This window comes from Limulus polyphemus, unplaced genomic scaffold, assembly GCF_000517525.1.
Source record: "Limulus polyphemus unplaced genomic scaffold, Limulus_polyphemus-2.1.2 Scaffold949, whole genome shotgun sequence".
Classification (NCBI taxonomy): domain Eukaryota; kingdom Metazoa; phylum Arthropoda; class Merostomata; order Xiphosura; family Limulidae; genus Limulus; species Limulus polyphemus.
The window spans coordinates 109,226-131,852 of record NW_013666559.1 but is presented as its reverse complement, the minus strand read 5'-3'; the positions used below and the strand labels follow the sequence as shown (position 1 = coordinate 131,852).

Below are 22,627 nucleotides of genomic sequence, written 5' to 3'. Positions count from 1 at the left end.
GTAAGTAATAATACTTAACCTTACCTTAACGTCGTAAACTAAATAAGATATATATATATATATATATATATATATATATATATATACACACACACACACACACACACACACATGCAACAATAAAAAAATGATTAGCTTACAAAGGATCAAAACAACCAATTCATCAAAATTCATGTGAAATTCAAACTGATTATATTTCATGGTTATGTGATCTTTCAAATAGTATGAATCATAACTTACGTTCACAACCATCAGGATTGTCTGGTCTGAAGTTCCAAAACCCTTTCTTGCAGTGATCACATCTTCTTCCTTCAACATTCTTTTTACAGTGACAAACTCCTGCTACAGTCCCCATGATTGAGTCATTATGAGGTTCACAGATACCTTTTCCTAAGGTGCCATAAGGATCACAGTCACATGCTGTAAAAGTCACATGAAAAATTTATCAATTTAGCTTTTACATATATTCATTATGCACAGGCATGGAAAAACAACCCTTAAATTTGTCTGAATATTTATGTATTTAAAAAAAACAGCTACAATTCTAAGATATGTACTGCAATATTGGTATTGGTTTCATGTCCTCACAAAAGTCCAGTTCTACTTATTTTTCATCAAACACACTAAATTCTATACATTTATACACTAATCATAAATTTGGAAGTAATTTTTTTACATAAAATATACACATCAATTACCTAAAACCACTCATGAATAAACCACAATATAAATAGAAAAGACAAAAAAAAGATGGCTGCTATTTCCACTTGTAATCCCACATAATAAACTAAATAAAGGCACAAAAGTTTACATGCCAGCAAGTTTAGATTATATATTTAAATAAAGGAAAACTTTATTTCTTGTGTAGAGTAAGAAACTAAGTTGTTGAACTATTCCTGACAAGATATATGCATGAAATTAACACATACAAATCTAAGCCATTACTTACAAAAGCTTGTGTGTAAGCGTTTCTGCTTATTTCTGGTAAATTTATGGACTGATTGGCACCAAACATGGCATGTACACTTAGGTTCCTCAGGAATTGACATAGGGTTGTCAGCATTCAGATCTGATCTCCTTATGTCACCCCCTGGAGCCTCCTACATCTTTCCCATGCCTTGAACAGGCGCATCAGCTAGTAATTATTATTTTAAGCACCAGTATGTTTATGAAAAAAGTATGAAAACTTTTTAATCAGTCAGTACAATTTTATTTATTAATTTTCTTCATTTGTTAAATTTCATTGAATCAGTAACATAAATTTGAAGCTTTAATGTAAATCCATGAAGATTAATAATTCTATTACACAAAAATTCATTTAAGAATTATAGGTCTAAATAGGGACGTTCATGACCTATAGTAAAGACATGATGATAAGTGTTTAGGCCTTACAGCCCCTCCTTCCCTCACCTATGGTGTTCTTTGTAATGGCCCTGGTTATAAGCTGTTTCTCTGCATCACTATATCCACTGTATGAGGCTTTTGTACAATACACTGAAATCAATGTTGTCCCCTGTCTCCTTTACATACTTTCCAAATTCTCCCAAAAATGCATCAACATCAATTCCCAAGAACACAACTGAGCAACCAAAATGGATAAAAATCAAATGGGATAATATATGCAAGTGGTATAGCATGAATTTCTGATTGTATTTGTATTTTTTAGGGGAACTTACATGTTGGCTTTGATGTGTGGCTGCATGCTTTGTATTGATGAAATTATATTTTATTAGCATCCAGTCCACAGAAAGATGATAGTATGCAGAGGCTTTCTTGGTGTTTTTCTCAACCATCCAGATATTTAGCTTACCATTACCGAAGAAACTGAAATCATTGTAAATCTCATGAAAAAAAGTTCTGTGATATGCTCTGTGCCATTTTTCAAACATTTTTATCCCCAGCAAAATGATAATAAATTGCTTGGATTTTTGCAGACACATAAGTAATCTTATGCTTTGTCTAATTTGATGTCTTATTTCAACTTGTTAGATGTCTAATACCACTTTCAATAGTTGATCTTCTACTCATCTATACTGTATAGGAACATAGCTTACAGCTCTGGTGTTACTTTTGAAGACCTAGACCTGTGTGAATTATTCTATTTACAGTTCCAAAGTTCCCTTGTTATACCAAAACAAGACAACATTACAGATACTCCCTCTTCAATATACTTAAAAACTTATATAATAGTTAAATAAGAGAACTTTGCCTCAGAAAGTCCAACAATGTAACCCTCTCAATGTTGGGTGGAGGGCAATTTTCAGTGCCATCTATACTTACAAGACACTAAACTTCAACTGAACTGCAACAAAAGTGTCAGGGCTTTTAACCTGTATACACCACGGAGATGGCCAGGGGCAAGGTGATCACATATGCAAGTTGTTACCACAGACTATGAACAATTCTTTGTAATAAAACTTTTTTGAATAAATGTTAAATTGATAACTAAAATTTTATCCTTTTATGTTGCCATAATATTTGATATATTAATACCAAAAATTGCAAACAGAGACAACTTGTGATTAATCTAATGTAAATATATTTTCAATTTTGTTTAAAAAATCTAATTATAATGCCACATCATTAGTTACTGTAAGAAATGAAACAAAAAATAATCTTTGTTACAATTAACAAAAATCTTACAAATAGCATTAGACACATTTACAAAATTTATTTTGTATTACAGATACTCCCTCTTCAAAACACTTAAAAGTTTATATAATAGTGAATTAGGAGAATTAGAACATTGCCTCAGAAAATCCTATAACTTAACCCCCAGTCTAGAGAAATCTATAGCCAGTGATTGTCGACATTTTAAGCCATATATTTAATTTAAGAAAAACTCTCAAATTTTCGTTTCTTTAAGAAATAAATTACTATATCAAGTTGAGTAGAAACAACTATATAAGTTAGACTTTACATACAAACAACCTACTTGAATTTTTTCATGTTGAACTTACTTCCTTATGTAATCATAGTCTCATCTTTAAGAGGAAATAATCAGCTTTTAAAATAAAGAAATCTAAAAAAGTTAAATTTTCATACACACAACAAAAAAATACAAAATGTTAGTTTTAACATCATGGTAAAGTTTTTCTTTTCATAATAGTGACCTTATATCTTTGTACTCACGTTGGCAGACATCTGGATGCGTTATATCAAGCCTTGAGTCACGGAAATAAAAAGGTCTGCACTGTTCACAGTTCTGACCCATTGTATAATGCTGGCAGTTGTCACACACACCTCCACTCACTCTTCCACTTGATTCCCACACTGCTGGGTCAAAATGACATCTAGTGGCATGTCCATTGCAATTACACTCTATACAAATATCAATAAAAATATATATATTTATAATTTGATAAAGACCACAAACAGTCATGGGAAATACATCACTCTTGTTAAGAACTTGGCACTTCTAACTTATCCATTGCAATTATACTCTACATGAACACCAGTAAAATACAAATATGGTTAATAACTTTGACACTTCAAATTTATTTGCACATTTATTTTCTGCCATTCGAGAATGTTTCAATAGAGATTTGCAACATGAATTTGAATTTTTATCCTAAACAAACCTTATTTGCATGCAGTCTAAATGATCAGGCCTGAAACCTCAAGTTCAAGTGTAGGCTGTCCCTAATTTTAAACTACTGACCTAAGGAAAAGGCTGCCAGCCAGTAGTACCTGCTGTCATGAGGTCTTTTTTTTAGCTATTTGAACAAAATAATAATATTTATGTTACTTTTATAATACAACAACATTTGAAAGTGCTGAAAGTGTCCAGTCTGAAATCGTGGATACTACTCATTAACTAACGCCTAGTGCCTAGCCTTTCAACACCACCTGAACATTTTTAAACTGACTTTAAACAGTTAACTGAAATACCATTAAAAACAAAGTCAAAGCTTTTTTTTTCTTTTATGCTTGGTAATGTTTGATTAGGATGCTACATAAAGATTAAGATAACATTATTCTGAGGTCCTCACAAATGCAGCTGACCTTCACTGGATGAAAATATACACATACTTTCACATGCATTAGTCTGTTTGCCAATTGCAGGTTTCCATGGTTTATCATTATACATATCTTCACACTGTTCACAATTCATTCCTTTTGTATGGTGGGTACAAAGGCATTTTCCATACACCTATAGTAGCAAATACAGAGAAAATATCCTTGTTAGAGATTCTCAAACCAAAAACTTAAAAAAACACGAAGAAAAAAACATTTTCTAACACTCTACTTGATAATTCAAATCCTTTTTCCCCATACTCAGAAAAGCTACACAATGAACTATCTATGTTCTGCCCACTGTGAGTATCAAAACCTTGTTTTTTGCATCATAAGTCTTATGACAATTAATGGATTAGCTAATACCATTAATCATTCAGCTTTAGTTATGATACAAAAATATACAGAAAAAAAGACATTCCAAGAGAAGGAAACATCCCTCTTCCAAGTAGGAAAATATAGAGGAGAGAAAAATCAAACAACAGAGAACAAAGACAATCTTAACATTAATGATTGGTGTCTTGAAGGTAGGAGAATCAAAAGTTTTATTGGATAAATAATGAAAGTGACAGATAAGAAATAAAAAATAAAAAAAACAAGAAAAATTGTCAACTATTAATAAGTATTAATAAGTAAATGTTAACACAAATGACTGAAGAATATTCCATGAGATTCATACAACCACGTTTCAGGCTTCAAAACTACTTATATGAATCTCAGAATAAGTTATTAAATGAAATAATAAGAAATGTTATAGTACTGAAAACTTACTCAGATTACAGAGTAGGTTATAGCTTTAAAATCAAAAAAACATATAACCACTTCACCAGAGTAAGACATGATTCTGTTACTCAAACTAGAAATATGATATGAAATGTAAAATGGAAAGTATTTAAGTAAAATTTTTTCAGAGTTTTTATGCCAAGGTAAACCAATAAACTGATAAAATTCATAGCCAGCATTACTGCAGTACAGGTACATTAGGCAAGAAATGCCAATGGCCCAATACTGCCTTAAGACATCTGTGTGTGTGTGTATATATACATAGGAGCTGGGTTATGAAATATTCTTCAATTTTGCTATAGATTAAAATTTGTTCAGTACTTAGGTTTAAAAAAATATGTTCAGAGAGATGAGTCTGCTTTATTACTAATAGTTCACTATTTTACTGTGTTTATAGTTGACTTTTAGTTTTGTGTGTGAATCATTTTTAAACTTTAAAATATATCTAGATTAGGAACTTACCATATCTGGCCCTGTAGGCTGTCCAAGTTCTCCTACACATTGATTAGCATGGCCATAACACGAGCAGCTTCCTCTTACAACCATTTCATAAACAGCATAGTAATATTTCATTTTAATTTGTTTGCTTTGGTCCAAAAGGTTGTCTCCCAAAGTGTGAAGCTTGGTAAAGTTAATGCGAAGATTTGTAATTTTCAAAAGATCCTGAATTTCAGAACTGTAAGGGTCATCCACTTCAATATTAGGAGGAAGAACCCTGAATATGACCTGGATAATTAAGAAGAAACACATACATAAAAAAGTTATTCAGATATATAAAAAAGAAATATTTTTTCCAAGAACATTAATAAACAATGAAGTACAGAGGATCGAGTATACTGTATTCAAATAAATTTGAATATGCAAATCAGTAAGTTCAGATGATAATCACAGCTGATATAAAGTTAAAGTGGAATGAAATGTATCAGGACAATAATATAAAAAAGTTTATGAAGCAGCTCTTTCTGATGCAAAATATTCATACACTCAGATCATAAAGATGTGATGAAATTGAGGATTTATAATTCACAAGATAGGGATATCCCTTGTACTTAATGGCATTGGAAAACAAAGGGAGATGGATCAACATGGGGTACCAAGACCATCTAGAAAGAGACCTGCAATACATAATACCCCAGCTGTGGTAAGCAAAATGTGGTGTCTTGTAACAAATGAGAGTACACAAACATAAAATTCAGCAGGAAAAGCTGACTACATACCCAAGGCAACAATATGCCATATAATCAAGAAGGATCTCTGTCTGGGAAAGTCACATGTACACAAGTAGCTTCAACAACACATCTTTTCAACCATCACTCACCTCAGAAAGTTGGTGAACTAAATGGATATTCAGGCTGTTCCATATAAAGACATATACTGGTCAAGTTGCCAGACACAGCACCTGTGGATTTCTGTGTGTTCAAACTATTGAAATTGCTTTTCTTGTACCCTAGATGAATTACGTAAAGCCAGTAGAGAAGAATGGTGTGCTTTGGACATGACAACAACTTCACATGGGACCCTTTTGCAATAAAACTATTCTGCATGGGCAGCATGGTTATTGACAAGATGCATGGTCCTCAGGTAGATTATTACCAGTCATGGCAACAAGGACTCTAATCATATGGTGAGGCTACAAATTTCTTTTAATATAATGTACTCAACCTCTGCAATCTGGGTTTACAAGCAACAAATAGTTTCATATAAGTGATGATCCAAAAACACTTTCACCCCAAACTAGACCCAACACTGTGATTCTCTACACAAAGACTTCTTTCTCACACTATCCAAAGATAATTTCCTAATATTCCTCAAATAAATAAATTATTTTTATCTTCATCAGCTTTGGCATTGTGACCACTTAAATACTAACTGTAAACATCTGTGGTACTAAAACAAAAATAAATAAAAAAAACAGTTATTTGAAACACACTAAACCACTGAAATTACTCAGATATTCAGAATTTTACTGAATATGAAGATTGAAGAATGTTGTTTGATAATATGGCAACAAAAAATATAAAAATTCAGACCACCACACAAAAAATTGTCAGCATTTAAAAATGTAAGTCTGTAAAAAAAAGGGGGTGATTTCATTAAGTCGCTTAAAATTAGAGCTCAATAAGATAAAATCTAGAAGTAAATTATAATACCCAAAGTAACAAACACTTCAAATTTATTTAAATATTCAGAAATGCCACTACGAAAATTAGAAAACAGAAAAAATAGTCAATAACCATCATTTCAAATAGCGGAGATCATGCAGCCATGAGTTATTCAAATTTATTTAACTACTTGTAGCTCTATCCTGAGTTTGCATACTAGACTTGCATCCTAGATGGACATTTTGTGATGCATTTAACCATTCTATGATATTTTATGTTTTTTGAAGTTTTATCAAGCTACTGTCTTCATCAAGAAGAAAATAACAGATTCAGACAGCCAATTAACTCTATACTGAATATTTAACACTTAAATGTTATCTTTAATATTGTAGTCAATATAACCTTTTTAGAAAGAGCCTTTGTCTTGTAAATATATCATTATTTGTTGCTTCTATTTTTAGTGTTAACTATTAAGCTATTTTAAGACAAAATAGGTCTTAACTTCCAGACTTTAATGTAAACATAATATATACAGTCTTTGGAATAACTGCAAGTAATTTTACTGTTAACTTTTCTTTTAGAAAGTGATCTACTTACCAGGCTTGAGAATTTTGCTAATTGAAACTTTGGGTTAATGTGTAATTAAAGTTTACAGTTTAATTGGTTTGAGGTAAGTGAGTTGGTAGCTAATAATGAAACCCATAATGACAGGCCATGCTTGATTAAAACCCAGGATTTTGAATTCAGGTTTTGGTAAAAACACAATGCTTCTTATAAGTTGGAAAACAGAGCATACTGTTTGAAAGCAACATTTGGAATGATTTTTTATGTTTAAGCTTTCTCAGTGACCTTTTTCTTTTACTTGTTTGTAGGGTTAGCTAGCTAGCTGTTGTTTAATTCAAGCAAACAGATAGGGTTAAGTTTTATACTCCTAAAGTTAAAACAAAAATTAGAACTTTGTTCTTAAAGCAGAATTACAAAGCATGTTATCAGTATAAGTATTTGGATGTTTTGTGGCATGTTTTGTAAATAAACTGAAGCTATGTAAAAGGGGATTTTACTGTAATTTATTCTTATTTGGGTTCTTGGACATTTAACACTCTTCCAAAAGCATTTTCTTAAGCCAATGTAATTAACAACAAAAGATGAAAAATCTACTAGACTATAAACATTTTCATACACAATACAAAACACAGTATATGAGAATTAAAGTTTGACTAATTTTGGCAGTTCTGATTTTTAAAAGAAAGTTGTTTGTGTTTACCAAATTCATGGGCTTAAGTTCTTTAGTGTTATATACAGTATTACCTCAACTTTACCTTAGATAACTGTATATTTATTCATTCATTCATCCTAATCTTAAGCTTTAATTTTTATGTTAACAGATAAATTATATTAAATGTGTTGTATCAGAGAATAAGACTAAAGCTTCTTTTAAGATGCTTAAAAACTATTAAGAAGTTTAACAGGATTTGTATGCAGTAACTTAGTTTATAATTTCACAAATACTATAGTTAGGTAGTTAACATTAGTTGTTGTATGTGATAGCAAATGTTGTTTGATAACACTGATGTACAGTTGAGGATTAATACATTTATAATACTGAGAAACTATATCACTCTCATATAATACTGTAAATCTTTTTAATTTATTAAAAATCTTAATTACAGTTTTGTTAATTTTGGTATATTACACATTTTCTTTAGTGGTAAGGCATAATATAGAAAATTAATAATGTGTGAAGAATCACTATCTCAGTGTAAAATGTTTATTCCTTTTTTTTTGACAATGCTTTTTTTTTCATAATAGAATAACATCAGTATTATTATCTAGCATGACTTTTAAGATGTAACTACCAAACCCACAACTGGCTGTGGATGGTGGATTCAGTTGGACTCAGGATGTTGTGGGCTTGATCTTCCGAGCCTCATCTCTTACTGGTTTTTTCACCCTTGTCTTGGTAGATAACAGTAAAGATGAAGTTTCCCAAAAACTGTTCAGGTACTAACAACTACAGTTATATCCTATAATAAAAATGTTCTTTTTTGCAAGATTTACATCTTATTCTATTTTACTGATCTTTGTTAATGAGTGAATATGTTAAGTGTGTGTGTGTATATATATATATATATATATATAGTTTATTTACTTACCTTTTTTTCAGTAGCTTCTTAAGGGTTATAATTCATTATTGGAACAGTACAGACAATATCAAAAGTTTAATTTTTCTGCACTGCTATTCCAAAAATATTTACAATGCAAGATCATTAATCTTTAGGTACTGTATTATTTTTTTAAAACATGTTACAAAAGCTCAAGTTGTAATAGAATATCCCTACCTCTCCCTCTGTGGATGGCTCAACTCCAGAGTAGCGAGAATCACAGACCACATCTGTCACCCTCTCTCTTGGCTTATTTGGTATTCCTGGGAAGGAATCTGCACAGCTGTAGGCAAAATACTGGTACACCTATGTATATATTAGCAAGAAGTGATTATATATCTATAGTTTATAACATGACTTATTTTCTAGGAAGTATCTCACCTATTACATTCCAAAACAAACATTCTAAAAAAATGGTTAGAATTACAGTTTTTTCACTTAAAAAAATTTAAAGCTATTGAGAGTTCTTTATAACTCTAGCTGGTAAAAATAATTGGGATTAACTGTTATTATGAACTAATTAAATCATAATAATTAAATAGCACCATCATTTCACTAGTTTAGCACAATCAGGGTTAGATAGATCAATTATCAATGACTTCTACATATTTATTTGAACCACCCATTTGGTTTTGTAATTTATTTTCTAACAAATGTTACTTCACTACAAAAGCACATTTTGAAGTTTGTGAAACTATTTAAGATATATTTGAAAAATTGCTGTTGATATCAAAAACTTGGTTTGGATAATTGTTTTTGTATTTCTAGTAAATGTTCTACTTAAGAAATTTTATTTTGGTAATTATTAAACAATTTTACTGGTCCAAATAGAACCACTGAAGGGATAAAATACTTTTTAACAAAACATTTTATTGACACTTAATAATGATAGTTGGAACTAAAAGTGTTACATTTTAAACAGAGAATTATGTATGTATGTATATATATATATACAGCTCTAATTTTCAATCGTATTGAAAAGTATTATCTAGGATGATATAGCATGTTTCACCTAAATGTATTAAATGAGCAAAAAATAGCTCAAACTGTGATTCTTAAAAACAACTAGAAATATAAACATTTGATTTCAAAATATTAAAGAATTATTCTTATTATAATCTTTATAAGCTAATTAAAGAAAGAACTGATAAGTCACTTTAGCAAAACAATGTAATATAAATACAAATTATTCAATCTGTACACACTTTCCAAGTTCTTCCAAAATCATAAGACCTTTCAATAAGCATGGCAGCAGGTCTAAATGTTTTAAAGGTGATGATGAGATGAGTGAAATGAAATTCTGCCTCCAGATCCAGCTGGATTGTAACATTTTCTTTCCCATTTTCTGCCTGCCACCACTTCAAACGATTACCTCCAATCCTATAAAAAATTTTATATTATAATGCATATTTGATTTATAGTTGTTTGATTTCACTAATAAAGAATATAATTATCAACATTTTTACCTACTGTTTCTGAGAACATTTAGTTATTATATTATTGTATTCTAATTACAAACTTTTCAACTGGTAAAAGTAAAATCCAAAACAGATAATCAAAGTTTCTTTTTCATTTCTCATGATTTGAATTAATACAATAAGATAATTAAATTTCTTTAAAGGAGATACAAGCAACGTGATATCATTCATTTTTACCTTGATACGATATTTTCAATTTCATGAGACCTTTGAAGATCCTGTGAGTCACAAACAAAACATTTTTTTCTTTCCTTCAAATGACTAACAATACAGAACTGTTCCTTTTTCTGCTGTCCACATGTTGAAGAAGCCCACAGGTACTTTTGCCGACCAATCAACAGATTCCCTACTGCTGGATAGCAGCTTGACTCATTGCAGGCATGAGGATATGTTCTTCCTGGAAAGTAAGTTCTTACTCAATCAAAACAGTTAGATTCATTTTAAAATGATGTCTATAACACAATAGACTACATGTATGTACTATCAATTGTACTTCATGCTGCAAATTCTTCTTTTCACATGGAAATACTTAAACACTGTCATCATTATCAATTCATCTGAGGATCACACTTTTAACTTTACACTTAACATTATACTCATTAATAAGATACTCAATAATGTTCTCTCTGGAGTTTCATGCACAAAAAGTTTCAAACTGTATAAAAAATTACTTTAAACTTCTTCCTGCTGTTACAAATTTATTATTTAAATTGCACTATTATATAGTACAACATGTGTGTAACAATGCTACCAACTGGCTTTCTTTTTCTGTAGAAACTTTCTTGATTATAAATCTAAATTTATTTCAGGATAGATGTTTAATGTTCATTCACATTAAAACTAAATGCTTGTCTGTCTAGTAAAATACCCAAGTTTGAGAATTGCAATATATTAAGTTTATTCTAATTACAAAGAATAAAAATCAAAATCAGGTAGCACTCTTCTATTCAGTTAAAAAATGCCTTGCTAGCAGTAGATACAGAGTTAGCATTTTAGCTCAGATGGTACGTGAGAGGTGTTGGATTCAATTCAGAGACATGCAAAAACTTAGATTACCAAGGAAAAATTAGCACTCAACAAGAGGTATAGGGGTCAGTCTCAATACATGAAAATTTGATTCCTACAGGCAATTTTCTCAAGACCCTAATATTAGGTAGGAAGTATTCAAGTACTTTGAACAGTTACCCTTTTATCTCAAATGCTAGAATGTTTGATTGTGCAAGAGGTACTAATTTTGATCTTGGGACAAGCTTAGTTTCAACAAAGTTAAAGAACTTTAACCTTAGGTATTTTTTACTTTTAAAATCTTAGGTATGTCTTGAGTTTGTATTTAGAATTTTCTTAGCAAGAAAATTATTCATACTGACTTTAACATAACTTTAAAGCATTATATGCTAATCAGAAAGAAGACAAATCATGAGACATGTACTAATTTTACAGTATCAATATTTTGGGCATTACTTCACCAAGATAATATTCTACAGTTTATCTGTCTGTTACTCTTGTAATGCAAAAATAAGTTAGAAGTTTATTTAGAAGTCTGCTTGCAAATTCTCTTACATTACTACACAAAAGTGCACATACTTAATGATTTATTCAGAAATTTAAAAATTGCTGCTATAAGCTAAGCTACATTCATGAAAAAACTGTTTATAAAAATGTTTTAAAACCAAACATAAAAAAATAACTCTTATAGACAAATAAGTAATGTTTCTAGAAGAGTATGTGGTGGAAAGAAGTATGATAAATACATATAAACTTTAAACTTTGACTATTTCTTTAATTGTATAAATAGGGTTAGCATTTAAGACTATTTTCCTAAAAAAGGCAGAATGAACTTTCTGATTATAATTTTACTCTCTCATTCTATGTAAAGTAAAAATATAATTAACATTTCCATAATAAAGGCGTGTCAGAGTAGGAGTCTATGTAGTGTTTTCAATTCATTCTTTAACTGTTGGAATTTTATTTTGTTTTTGTTAGTACTGCTGCTGCTGTTCTGATTTTTCAATCACAGAAACAGTGCTAGCAAGTGTTTCGTATTTTGTGTAATTATTTGTAGTGTTCAAGCCAGGGGTGAAATTCTAAAAAAAAAGTAAAGATACTCAGCTGGGTGAAGTGGACCTGTTTCTGAAAAAAATAAAAAAAATTACGGGTAAACATAAAAAACAACAAAGCAACTCAAATAAGTCCTGGTTCTAGTACCTCCTTAAAAAATATGTTACGGTACTCAGTACCAGTGAGTACTGGCAGAATTTTACCCCTGATTCAAGCACAGTGTCAGTTAATATTTCAACTACAAAAGACCATCCATTTCCATCTATCATTTAAAATACTGAAACAAGTAGAAATAATTGATATTAGTTGTTAAATAATTTTTTTAACTTATTGAAATAAAAAGTGTGGAATGATAGTTAATCAATATTTGCTAAAAAAATATAAACTGTATATAGAAACTCAATTGAATTTCTTTACTTTAGACTTGATCAAAGTCCTGTGTTTAGGTCATCTTCTATTGAGTTTGGAAAACGGTATAAAGATACACAGGTGTTTATTTTTCAATTTTTTATATTTTGCTTCAGAAAATAAACTAAAAACAATAAAATAAAGCTTTGTTGTTGTTTTTCTGTGATTTATCATGTTAGTGAGAGCTCGGGAAAGTACTAATAATTAAAACACAAATATGACGTACAATATCAAATGTATTAGTTGTATACTCAATTATTTGAGCATATTTATGAATCCTCATCATTTTTTACCATGTATCTTGCATCGTGCAATGATGTGGAGATGTAAAACCCACTAAACTGCTCATTTTTACTTCTTCAATCTAACAGAAAATTATAAGCACACATAAAATCTGTAATAAAAATAATTATGGCCATATTAACTCCAATGACTGAGGCTTATTAATGCCTTATGAAAGAGATGAAAAGATTGGTCACAACTTTATAGCTTATTGCAATTAAACTGTATAATTCTAGATTTAGATTCAATAATACACTCAATTCAAGTTTGATTAGTTGCTCGAAATGTTTTTCAACTGGTACAGTGTAGAAACTGATGATTGCCAACCAATTTAGCAGATCATACATTTAGAACTGTTTTTTCATTTGGAAATATATATAAGTTGATAAAATTATCATGGGGAACACAACTATCAATGAATCTTTTTCACTTACTGTAAGAAAGCACAACCAAGACTGTAAATCTAGCTTTCACACTTGATATGTTACTAAATAGGGTTTAAATTATTTTGAAAACATGGTTTCTTAGCAAGAAAATGTAATAAAAGGTTATTGCTGTGATGATAAATGATAATGACATAGAAATTCACAAACTCATTAAATTCTAAATTTCCATGCAAAAACTCACTTAAAATTTAAATTGATAAAGAGCATATAAAAGAACAAAAACAGAGAACTTATAAACTTAATCAGCTACTGTCTATACAAATACCTAAAGGCAAATAAATTATGCAACATCCAACTTTTATGTCTAGATAGAGATAATTCACTATTCACCATGAATAAGACAAAAGGTATCTGGTGAATTTTTCAAGACCCAACTTTCATTTGAAGAGTGCAAAAAAAATAGAAATTTTACAGGTTTGAAACTGGATGATGAGATTGTTGTTAATAATATATTAACATCAGTGAAGAATATTATGACAAACAAACATAAACAACATCAACTCAACAATGTTTTATATTCTATCTGTCATGAACTTAAATAATGGTAAGACTGAAATGTTGTAAATCTACATTAATATAGAAACAAACTATACAAGTTTTGTAAAAACAATTTATAGAATTCAACTAATCTCCAGAAAATTATTCTATTTGTTCACAAATGCATAAATATGTTCTTTTATTTGCATTTGCAGTTTGTAGTATGTCTGTGCTTGATATAATTCCTTTATGAAACTAGTAAATCAAAACATTTTGAAACAAATAAAAGTATTTTCTAAACTCTAGTCATATTTTCATAAAACAAAAATTTTCACAAGGTCAACTATCCTACAGTCAACATTATAAACTTTGAAAAATGGCATAAAGATTTGTTAGTTTTACAGCAGAGGGCAAGGAAGTGTTTGTACTTCCAGCTATACATTCTGTAACAGTTTACACACAATAATATAGTACTAAACACATACACAAACTCAAGAGATTTATTACTAACTATTATGTTATGGTTCATACATATAATCAGGGGTGTGTGACAGACGAGAATACACTCCCAAAATTGCACCCATGTATCTATAAAACATATTTAACATGTGAAAAACAGCCCTTATGACTTTGTCATCTATTCCAACGTAACACTCCCCTTTATTGATCCTGCCTACACCCTTAAGGCTTTGGTAAATGGATATCAATCCTGTCATGGTTAGTAGCTGCCTATACAATCAGTTAAGTGTAATTATTATTTGATTCATTTTAATTACCATATACAAATTACTAATTAGTATCTACTAAATAAAAATAAACTAATGAATAATTAGACTAAGGTGATATTACAAGATTCACTACTGCTGTGTTGTGCCTACATTCTGTATCACTATATATATACTTAAAATGATGAATTAATAAATAAGTAAACAATCTCTTGAGGTCCGCTCCTGTTTGTATATTATGTAACAGTGCTTGTATTTTTAATAACATAGTGGTGTTAGATAAATACACAATATGAAGAGATATACAGTTTTGCTGTATGTAAATGTAATTTCATTAATTAGTAAAACAAATACATGAACTTGACCTTTGAGCCACTTCTTTGTGATTCTACATAAAATGAGAAAACATATTAGTTACATTGCCACAGTAGAACTGTTTTGAAATAAGTTTGTGTGTTTGTTTTGAATTTTGTGCAAAGCTATACGAGGACTATCTGTGCTAGCCATCCATAATTTAGCAGCGTAAAGCTAGATGGAAGGCAGCTAATCATCACCACCCACCGGCAACTCTTAGGGTACTCTTTTACCAACGAATAGTGGGATTGGCCGACACATTATAACGCCCCCATGGCTAAAAGGGCGAGCATGTTTGGTGGGACGGGGGATTCGAACCCACGACCCTCAGATTGCGAGTCGAGCGCCATAACCACCTGGCGTTGAAACAAGTTACTTAGGGCGTTCTTTGTTTGTCCACTTTACAGGTGTAAGTGTACCATATCCTAACATTTTCTGATCTTACAACAACCCGTTTTCTATGTTACGTTAAAAGCGTTATGTCTTGCAATAAATCATTCCATAATCCCCATGTGTAATATACCTTCTCTTTTCATTGTGATGACCTGAAATAACAATATGATATCTTTCCTTGCCATTGTGATGACCTGAAATAACAATATGATATCTTTCCTTGCCATTGTGATGACCTGAAATAACAATATGATATCTTTCCTTGTCATTGTGATGATCTGAAATAACAATATGATATCTTTCCTTGCCATTGTGATGACCTGAAATAACAATATGATATCTTTCCTTGTCATTGTGATGATCTGGAGCAACAACTGGCAACGCCTGAATCACGTATATGTGTATCTATTTAACTACAGAGGCCAAATGTTTAACTCAAGACACAAATTCATCGTCTGTAGCTTTTAGTTTTACTTTGAAATTATTTCGCGGTAGGGTACTGACCATGAAATGAATTCTTTCGTGTATTTAGCCATTTATGGGAGTAGCACGACGACCTTCGCAAAAATTACCCTGTAATCTAGATTTTTTCTTTATTCTTTACACACTTGAAAAGATATTCTGCGATTTTCAAGCGTCCTACCAACTATAACGACCTTGTACATGAGTAAGTTGGAGCTATTTGAACTGTGTATGTTGCAAAGTAAACGACATACTGTAATTGCTTTTGCATAAAAACGTCCATTACTTCATGATTGAAGTGTGAAACTATCCAACCTGTCTGGCAAAAATAAAACAATGATGATAGAAAAAAATGCTGTCATGGTACATATTCCCAGATATAAAACAAAGAGACAGAAACGTAGGGATTGAACTGTAATTAAGTTCAAATATACAAATACGCATAATTATAAAGCAGGTGTTGAATAATAACACCTCGCCCTAACAAAACAAAAAGTTAATTTAATTCACATACAAAACTCGACCCACCAACGTCCCACTTTTCGTATATTTTCTTTTACCATTAGGTGAAAACAAAATATTTATCTACAAAACAACCCCTTAACATTTCAAATAAAATTGCCAGCTACACATACGCGAAGGGTGGAAGCAGAAATTCAAATTAAATACTTGGCTTAAAATAGCGAAAATATGTTTAACAAAGATTTCTGTGAATTAACAAACCTGTTAAACTCAACATGTTTCAGCCATTGGCAAATATCTAAACAAGTACTTTTCCATCACCGGTTCCCGAACCGACGCCAATCCCTCGCAACCACATTGCCAGACCGTGGGATTTCAGAAAAACAAACAAATGAAAAACTAATAGAATATTTATACGTAACGGTTTTTAGTTGAACTTGCATTTTATTGGTCCGCGACAGTAGGATTTTTGCTTGTTTGTTTGAAGTTAAGCACAAATCTAAACAATGGGCTATCTGTGCTCTTCCCACCACAGATATCGAAACCCGGTTTCTAAGACAGGTTAGGAAGGCAGCGAGTATGGTGTCTTGGTATCGAAAATGTTGAGAAACAATAGTCTAAACAATCATAAAAGTTCTAGTGACGGCTCAACTATGTAAAACAAGTTACACATCATTCTTCCCGACTACTTTGTTCACCATCATACCGGTCAAATTTTCCTCGGAAGATGGGAACCGTTTTCAGCATGCACATTTGAAGCATTAACGGTGAAAAAAAGTCCAAACCTCACTAATTCAGAAAGGAACTGCAAGAATGCTTTTAAAAACTAAAGAAGTCAACATTCGCGGGCGAATGCAACATGTCCCCGATATGTAATCCCAATATGACCACTTTTGACACCAGAAAAAACGAAAATTGTCTATGTCACTATGGGGCCTGCAAGAAAGTATCTTTGTACCAAATCCCATGTAACTGGTTGACATACACATGAATAGTTCACGAAAACCCCAAATCGTGCTTTCCTCGCTGAAAAATTGAGCAAAAGAAAAAAATTCCAAAACTGTCTATATCTCTGTTTGGGACCTGCAAAGATTATCTTTATACCAAATCCCATGGAAATTGGTCGAATTGTGGCCGAGTAATTGACCAAAACCCCCAAAATTATGCTTTTTTATAAGATATGACCCCCCCTCCTAAAAATATTCAAAATGGGCAAATCCAACTTTTTTTGTACGTTATTATGTTGAGCGCATGAAATATTTATTTGTGCCAATTTTCATTTTTATTGCTGTAAATATGACCGCACAGGTGCCCAAAATATACATTTTGGATTGGTTGATCTTTGACCTCATAAAATCCATAAAAAGGCCTACATCAAAATGAAAAAAGATAAGGGTGTCTGGGCGTATTGGACCAAGGTATAACCTTACCACGTTTCAAGTCAATCCGCCGAGAAATGAAGGAATAGCAGTCGATTGAAAAGTGTTTGGAAGAAGAAACAAAAGAAAAACACAAACATTTTTTTAAGGTTATTTCTTATTTTTATGTACGCTACGGTTACTACTACGATTTAGCTATGCGTTGGTTGATAAAGAACAGATTTCAAAATTCTAGATGCTCTCAAATCAAGATTATCTAATGAAACTAAAACTGAAACCAAAGAAGACTCCAACACGTGTCCCTATTTACCGACTAGGTGCTTTGTAATCTTCATATTCTAATCAAGAACACACTCTTGTAACCTATTAACAGAAGTTTACGCTATCTCGTTGTAAAGGTGCAATTTTGTCAAAACCTGAAGTATGAAAAAGTAATAGACTTTGCATGTTAGCTGGATTTGTAGAAGATTCACGCTAGAGATACCACGAACATGCTGTGAGACAATTTATATGTAGTGTAATTCGAGAAAAAATACGTACTGTCATTTTTGTTTACCTTCTTTAAGTTCTAATATTACAAACGAAATTCCCCAAACAACAAAAATATGGTTTTCTGGGTACAATACAAAATCGACGTAACTTCTTCATCAATAAAGTTTCCTATAGGTTCTTGCCAAAGACTTTACCAGTTCATATTTTTTGGCTAATAAATCATGTATATGAACTAATATTATTTGTTCTCGCGGAAGACAAAACTATAAACGACAAATTCCTGCATTTCTTGCAGCTTAATAATTTCATTTGTTTGAGAATAATCTTTGAAACTAACACGAAACTTGCACAGAGAAACACGATAGTCCTGATTATATTCTCTTTTCCTCTAGAGCCTGGCTCTTCCCATTCCTATCCGTAAAAGTAAATTAAACTAATCGGGAACGCAAAAAATTCATGATTTACGAAAACTTTGACGAGGCCGTAAAAATATCATTTTTTTTACCGTTCAAACTGGCATATCTTTTTTTTCTTTTCTAGAAAGCATCGAATTCAAAATCTGTTGAGAATAAATGCTTAAATTTGTTTTTCAAAATTCAACTTAATCTACAAAGTCCTTCAGTCCAACAGTCCATTTTCATCGACATGGTTCTTCCAACTTGGATTCCCATATCCAGATTACCATCTAATACTGTATGCAATCTGATCGAAAAAAAGTAGTGCAACTCAGTTACATTTTGGGTTATTTGTTTTCTTCTTCATATATGAATGATTCATCTAAAATTTCTACTTATAATAAGACTTGTATGTACACTGATTATACACGATTGATTGTACTTGATAAAAGTTTACAAGTTTGTTTGTTTTTAATTAAGCACAAAGCTGCACAATGGGCTATCTGTGCTCTGCCCACCACGGGTATCGAAACCAGGTTTCCAGCGTTGTAAGCTCGCAGACATACCGCTGTGCCACTGGGGGCTAAAAGTTTACAAATGTTGGATTATCAAGCAAATTATGATGGAAAATTAATAAGCTTACTTTAAACATTATTGAACCTAACTTTTTATTTAATTTGTATCAATCACAAAAATGTTATGGCTGTGTTCTGTTTCAAGAGTGACAGTTTGCAAAAGGCCCCATCGTAAAATTGCTACGTGCAAAGCATATCCCTCATCCCTGCTAACTTTCCCCGAGTTATCTAGTGAACCAGGATTTTCTCAGCGACCGTTTAAGCAGTCTGATCGGACTGAAATCCTTAAGTGTATTTCATTCTCCAGATGCTTGAGGTATGCGACGGTTGAACGGATATGTAGTGGAAACAACCTGTATAAAAGGTGATTTGTGTCACTTTTCCAGACTGAGATCCTTCTTGATTATGTTACGTACTCTTGCCTGGGACACGTGAACAGCTTTTGACATTTAACTTTATGTTCATGGATTTCACACTTGTTACATGACGCCGCACTTTGCTTACCAGGGGCGCTAACTTCTATACTAGCCACGCCTCTACCCTGTAGTTCATGAAACTTTCTGTATTACAGATGCTAAAATTTAAAATGTGTACTATCCAGATAAATTATCTAAAGTACTTAAAATTGCCTACACATTCATATTGTTAAGTTAATCATTAATTTTTGATCACAGCAGGCTACCTACATAGATCAGAACTAAAATCTAAAACATATTTCTTTTTTTATTCAATTTCGCGTAAAATAAGATAAGAGAGCGAAGTTGGTTAGCGTACACAACCCACCGCCAGCTCTTAGGCTATTCTTGTTAGACTGAATAGTTGGATTTAACCGCCATTCTTATAATGCAAAGGACAGAGACATTTCTATATTTGAGGAATCACGGAGATCCACACTCAGGCAGGCTATTCACTAGGCCACGCTCGGCTCAGTAATTAACAGACCTTATTTAGTAAACTGTTCTATCTAGGTGTGTGCAAAGTCATAAAACAAAAACTTGCAACAATTAGAATGCAACAGTACTTCAGATCGGTACCCCTTGCTATTAAATATATTAATTTTAATAATATCTCACGAGATCCAGCAACTTAAAAGATTTAAATTAGTCCTAAATCCAAATACTAAGCCATCAGTACAAAATAATGATAATAATAAAAGGCATATAAATAAATAACAATAATATTGTACATATATACGAGGGTTGTCCAAAAAGCTCGTGGCCCGATCTAAAAAAATGTATGATTTTTTTCTGACATATATTAAGTTTAACCCTTTTTATGAGTAAACATCACGTAACACACAACTTAACGAGCTTATTTTATGCGCTGTGAATTTTTTAAGGAAAGAAGTTAGCAGTGTTAAACATCATGGAGAAAATCTTACTTTGTGTCGTGATCAAATATTTTGTTAAAATGAAAATGACACCACAATAAATCCTCTAGGACATGGAAGCAAAATTAGGAGAGGGCGCTCCGGTATATTCAACAGTGAAAGAAGTGGTGTGATGAGTTTAAGCGCGGTAGACAACCATCGAGTACAAGAGAAATTGTAGATAAAGTTCATTATTTGGTTATATATGACAGAAGCATTACCATTATGAAGTTAACAGAGGAAGTGGGACTCGATAAAAGTACTGTAGAAAGCATTTTGAGTGACAGTTTGGGCAGGAGTAAGGTTAGTGTCAGATGGGTTCCAAACATGTTGTCATCTGAGCAGAAACGGATCCGAGTTGTTGAAAGCCAACGCCTACTCCAAAGGTTTCAATAGATTCGTAACTACCGGTTTATCACTTCGACCCAGAGACAAAAATTTGAAGTTTGCGATGGAAACACCCAAGTTTACCCACCCCAAAGAAGTTTAAGTCACAACCCTCTGATGGGAAGGTCATGACATCAACTTTTTGGGGATGTCATGGGCGTTTTACTAGTTGATTATTTGGAAAGGAGTCAAACTATTACAGGTGAATTACTATGCATTTATAATCAACAACTTGCTTCAAGAAATCAATGAAGATTTTTAAAAAAGGCGCGCTCTTCCATCAGGACACAAATTGCGTGTTGCTTTGAAAGCTATCCATGATGCTGAATTAGAATTACTCAACAACACACTTACCGGATTAACTCCAAGTGACTTTGTTTATCTTCCCTAATTTCAAAATCTTTCTGAAAGTCGAAAATTTCAGAGTAATGATGATCTCGTACAGATTATTTAGTCATTATTCAGAGGGGCATAAAGGATTTAGAAACATCGCTGGTGCTATATATAGACTTAGGAGGAGATTATAATGAAAAATAAATCATACTTAAACTAGTATCTCTTTTCTTTATAGGTCGGGCCACAAACTTTTCGGACACCCCTCGTATTAAGCTGATAAAACTAACACTAAAGAAAGAGTAGAATTTATTCACATAACAAGTTGTTGTTTGGTTCATGCACTATCACCAGTTCCCTATATTTTTTAGATATCTGTGTAATTATTTGATGTTAATGTTGTGTTTTATCACAGTTCAATTACAATTTCTTTGTAAAAAAGGTGAATTATAGTAAAAACTATTTTTGAAACGTTCAAGAAAGATCTTTATAAACCAATACAGAAAAAATAATAATATAAGGTAACTATTCTTGCAAAAAATTAATTTATTTTCTTAACCAGAGAGTGAACGTAGGGGTATATAAGTACATAAATATATAGAATATTAAATACTATTAACCCCAACCTGCCGTGATGGCTCAGCCTTACCTTCATCTATTACTTGCAATCTTCGACCATTCACTCGCCTTTCTGGCCATCTTCTTTGAGTTCTATATGAATGACCGCCAGAATCTGGAGAAAGAATGACATCAAGCACACATTAGTGTTATTAGTGGAGTCCATAGCACATTTGTTATGTTATGCAGTTCATAACTATATTTTTAATTCATGTTGTGTTTTGCTAATATAATTAGTTTTTAGTAGCCACAGCTATATTGGTAGACAACCCATGAACATGCAAGAGTAGGCAGAAGATCTTTAGTCCAAAACACATTGTGAAGAATGACTTAAAACCTGTTCATATTTTAATGCCTAGTTAGAAATACTTTATTAAGTTTTGAATTTAAGTTATAATGTGACTGCCTAAAAAGGAAGGAGAAGAATTAATGGAAATTTTGAGAATGTACTTGTGTGTGTGTGTGTGTGT

At 31.7% G+C, this 22,627-nt stretch overlaps 1 protein-coding gene across 1 annotated transcript in view; it reads right to left on the bottom strand.

Moving 5' to 3' along the window:
• Window positions 1–22,627, bottom strand: part of LOC106461387 (laminin subunit beta-1-like) — a 134,038-nt gene that overhangs the window by 61,807 nt on the left and 49,604 nt on the right. Inside the window, exons 3-10 of the mRNA XM_022388335.1 lie at window positions 22,189–22,272; window positions 10,720–10,939; window positions 10,270–10,444; window positions 9,242–9,370; window positions 5,263–5,526; window positions 4,033–4,153; window positions 3,133–3,321; window positions 241–420 (exon numbers count right to left, since the gene is read on the bottom strand). Of these exons, the coding sequence (XP_022244043.1) occupies window positions 241–420; window positions 3,133–3,321; window positions 4,033–4,153; window positions 5,263–5,526; window positions 9,242–9,370; window positions 10,270–10,444; window positions 10,720–10,939; window positions 22,189–22,272 (1,362 nt within the window). The remainder of the gene's footprint in view (window positions 1–240; window positions 421–3,132; window positions 3,322–4,032; window positions 4,154–5,262; window positions 5,527–9,241; window positions 9,371–10,269; window positions 10,445–10,719; window positions 10,940–22,188; window positions 22,273–22,627) is intronic.